Source organism: Echinops telfairi, unplaced genomic scaffold (genome assembly GCF_000313985.2).
Source record: "Echinops telfairi isolate 266 unplaced genomic scaffold, ASM31398v2 ScPeMD7_7469;HRSCAF=8507_0, whole genome shotgun sequence".
NCBI classification, from domain to species: domain Eukaryota; kingdom Metazoa; phylum Chordata; class Mammalia; order Afrosoricida; family Tenrecidae; genus Echinops; species Echinops telfairi.
In genome coordinates, this window is record NW_022111372.1 from 43,419,864 (window position 1) to 43,423,129 (window position 3,266).

Sequence of the window (3,266 nt, forward strand, 5' to 3'; positions counted from 1 at the left end):
AGGGCAAGATATGACAAAATAACAATTTATAAACTATCAAGGGCTCATGAGGGAGGGGGGAGCAGGGAGGGAGGGGAAAAATGAGGACCTATGCCAGGGGTTTAAGTGGAGAGGAAATGTTTTGAGAATGATGAGGGCAATGAATGTACAAATGCGCTTTACACAATTAATGTGTATATGGATTGTGATAAGAGTTGTATGAGCCCCTAATAAAATGATTAAAAAACAAAACAAAAACAAAAAGAAAGAACAGGTAAGCAAAGTGAATTTTTTTCAAGTAGATGCCAACTGAGTTATCTACAGAGAAAATATAACTTGCATTCCATTATAATAAAGGTAATTGAAATTCCTATGGACAGTAATTAACAAGATTAAAAGTTCTACAACACTCCCAAAATCGTTAAACAGCAAAGAGATGAAAACAAAAAAACAAAAGACAACAGTGTATTACACAGAGGATTCATTTCTTGTTTCCATATTTCAAAAATTTCTATGTGTTTCTTACATTGTTGTGGTGGTTAGATGATTTGCTGTCAAGTTATAGATGTATGAAATTATAAGGGTGGAATCCAACCTGTCAATCAGGCTACAGTCTAGTGATGCCTCCTTGAGGGTATGGTCTTCTTATAAAGGAGAAGATTGGGGAAATCCCCTTCTCCATCTCTGCCACTTTGTCCTCCTACGTGCTTTGACTCTGCTGTGACATTGAAAGCTGCTGGCACCCTGCCATGTTTTCACTGACATTGGATCTCCACTGCGCTGACCAGCCTGTGATCTTCCTGAGTTCTGGTTCATCATTCTGTGTCACTGACATGTGACTATGTAAATCTTAGCAGGTATGTATAGACTAGTGAACATGAGACATTTGTACAGACGGACATGAGTTGGATTCGACTGGGATGCTTTCTTGATATAAAGCTCATTCTTATACATAGAGGAGCGTCGCTGGATTTGTTTCTCTAAACCAGCCTAACAGAAAGAAAATGGTAATGAACAGAAGATATACATTGATCCTGTTTATTATATCCAATATTAATGCAGATAATTTGTAGATGCACTATTTAATTGAATCAAAATATTGATCTGAAGAGAATGCTAGCATTGTAGCTTGAATAAAATAATAGTCAACAATGTATCAAACATCAAAAAAAATTGTAAAGGGCTGTGCTGAAATTTGTACTGAAGACTAACCCAAAATATGTGTTTTTCTTATTATATTTATCAATATGAAAAAAAGTAAACCTACTCTCATCAAGTTGACTCTGAGTCATAATGACTCTATAGAGCAGAATTTAACTGCCATGTAGAGATTAATCTTTAGATAAGCAGATTGCCACATAATTTCCTGTGAAACATTTTAGGGGCTGACCTACTAATTTCATTAGCAGCTGAGGAATTTAAGCACAGCACAATCAAGGCTCAATATCATTACAAGCTATGAAAAATTCTGTTTGAGTAGATGTGGAGTATGGCCTCAATCAGCAGAGACTTTCAAGGGTTTGGGACTCTGATTTGGACTTGACTGATACCCATTTTTAATCACTCCATTTAATGAGATAATTTTGAGTTAAATAACTTGGTGATGTTTGTAATGCCTCAACTATAAGCACATATGAGTGGGGGAAAGGAAGGTTAAGAAAATAATTTAGTCAACAGCTTGAAACAAATTACAAGTCTTTCACTTTATTTATTTATTTTAGTGTAATTGAACAGCCAAAGAAATGAACAACTTCTCCTCTGTGACCATGTTCTTCCTCATGGGATTCTCTGATGTTCGGGAGATTCAGATCTTAAATGCTGCGCTGTTTTTGTTAATATACCTGGCAGCCCTACTCGGGAATGTTCTCATCATCACCCTTACAACCAAGGATCCTCGACTCCACATGCCCATGTACTTTTTCCTGAAGAACTTGTCCTTTCTGGATCTCTGCCTCATTTCCATCACTGTTCCCAAATCCGTTGCCAATTCTCTCACTGATCACAACACCATCTCATTTCTTGGCTGTGTTTCACAGGTATTTTTCTTTTTCCTACTAGCCACTACAGAAGTATCTCTGCTCACCGTGATGTCTTATGACCGTTACATTGCCATCTGCCACCCACTCAGATATGAAACAATCATGAGCCATGGAGCCTGTGTGCAGATGGCAGCTTCCTCGTGGGCCAGTGGGGGTCTCAATGCAATTCTGCACACAGCTTCTACTTTCTCCATACCTGTGTGTGGGTCTCCAAACGTCCAGCAGTTCTTCTGTGATGTCCCGCAACTGCTTTCCCTTGCCTGTTCTTATAATATTGTAGAATTAGTAGTCATTGGACTAAGCCTTGTGTTAGATTTTGGCTGTTTTGTATTTATTGATATTTCTTACATTCACATTTTCTCCACTGTCTTGAGAATTCCTTCCAAAGAAGGAAGGTCCAGAGCTTTTTCCACGTGTCTGCCTCACCTCACTGTTGTGACTCTCTTTCTCTTTTCTGGCTTTTTTGCTTATCTTCGACCTTTACCCAAATCTCCATCATCCTGGGACTTGCTAGTGTCAGTGTTCTATACTATAGTGCCACCCACCATGAATCCGCTCATCTATAGTCTGAGAAATAAGGATATGAAGATGGCACTGAAGAAAATGTTAAAGGACTGCAATCGCCCTTCAGATTAGAAACGTTAATGTCGTATACATCTTGATCTTTCTATCACTCTTGTAATTGTTTTAACAGTTTCATTGTGAACAGTTCAAGTTCATATTTTAAATTTACCTATTTTATCCTGAATTTTATTATAAGTAGCAAGGGAAAACTAGTTGGCCTCTTTAAGGTCTTGCCTGAATTGCTCCTCAGGCAGATACTCATTTATCATTTACAAATTGTAGCGTCCACTAATTATTTGAACAAAATGCAGACGAAATTATTTGCTATTAATAAAAAAGCATTGCCTTTATTCCCTTGGCCAATTCCATATTCCTTTTTAAAGCTTCACTGGGTTTAATTCTAGTTGTCTAGAAATATGCTGTTGTTCGTCCCATTTATAATGGGACTTTATCAAGAGTGGGAAAATGTCATGACCTTTTAATTTCATTTTTCCATGAACTTTTTGAAGTTCCCCTTGTCCCCAGTATATGCTATAAGAAAATAGAAACTTTATAGCTCTCCGCATTTCCTTCTCGGTTATCACCAAAACTGTCTTTAACATCTACAATTCTACAAATTATCTCTTAAACAATCCAAATTCTTAATATTAGGAAGCTTAAAACTCTTCCAGCCTCCATCTATCA

At 37.3% G+C, this 3,266-nt stretch overlaps 1 protein-coding gene across 1 annotated transcript; it reads left to right on the forward strand.

Moving 5' to 3' along the window:
* The first annotated feature begins 1,718 nt into the window (after positions 1-1,718).
* LOC101646622 (olfactory receptor 14A16-like) lies at positions 1,719-2,654 on the forward strand. The gene has a single exon (XM_004697243.2). It carries the CDS (start codon positions 1,722-1,724, stop codon positions 2,652-2,654), a length of 933 nt encoding a protein of 310 aa, XP_004697300.1. The 5' UTR covers positions 1,719-1,721.
* Positions 2,655-3,266: the final 612 nt, after the last annotated feature.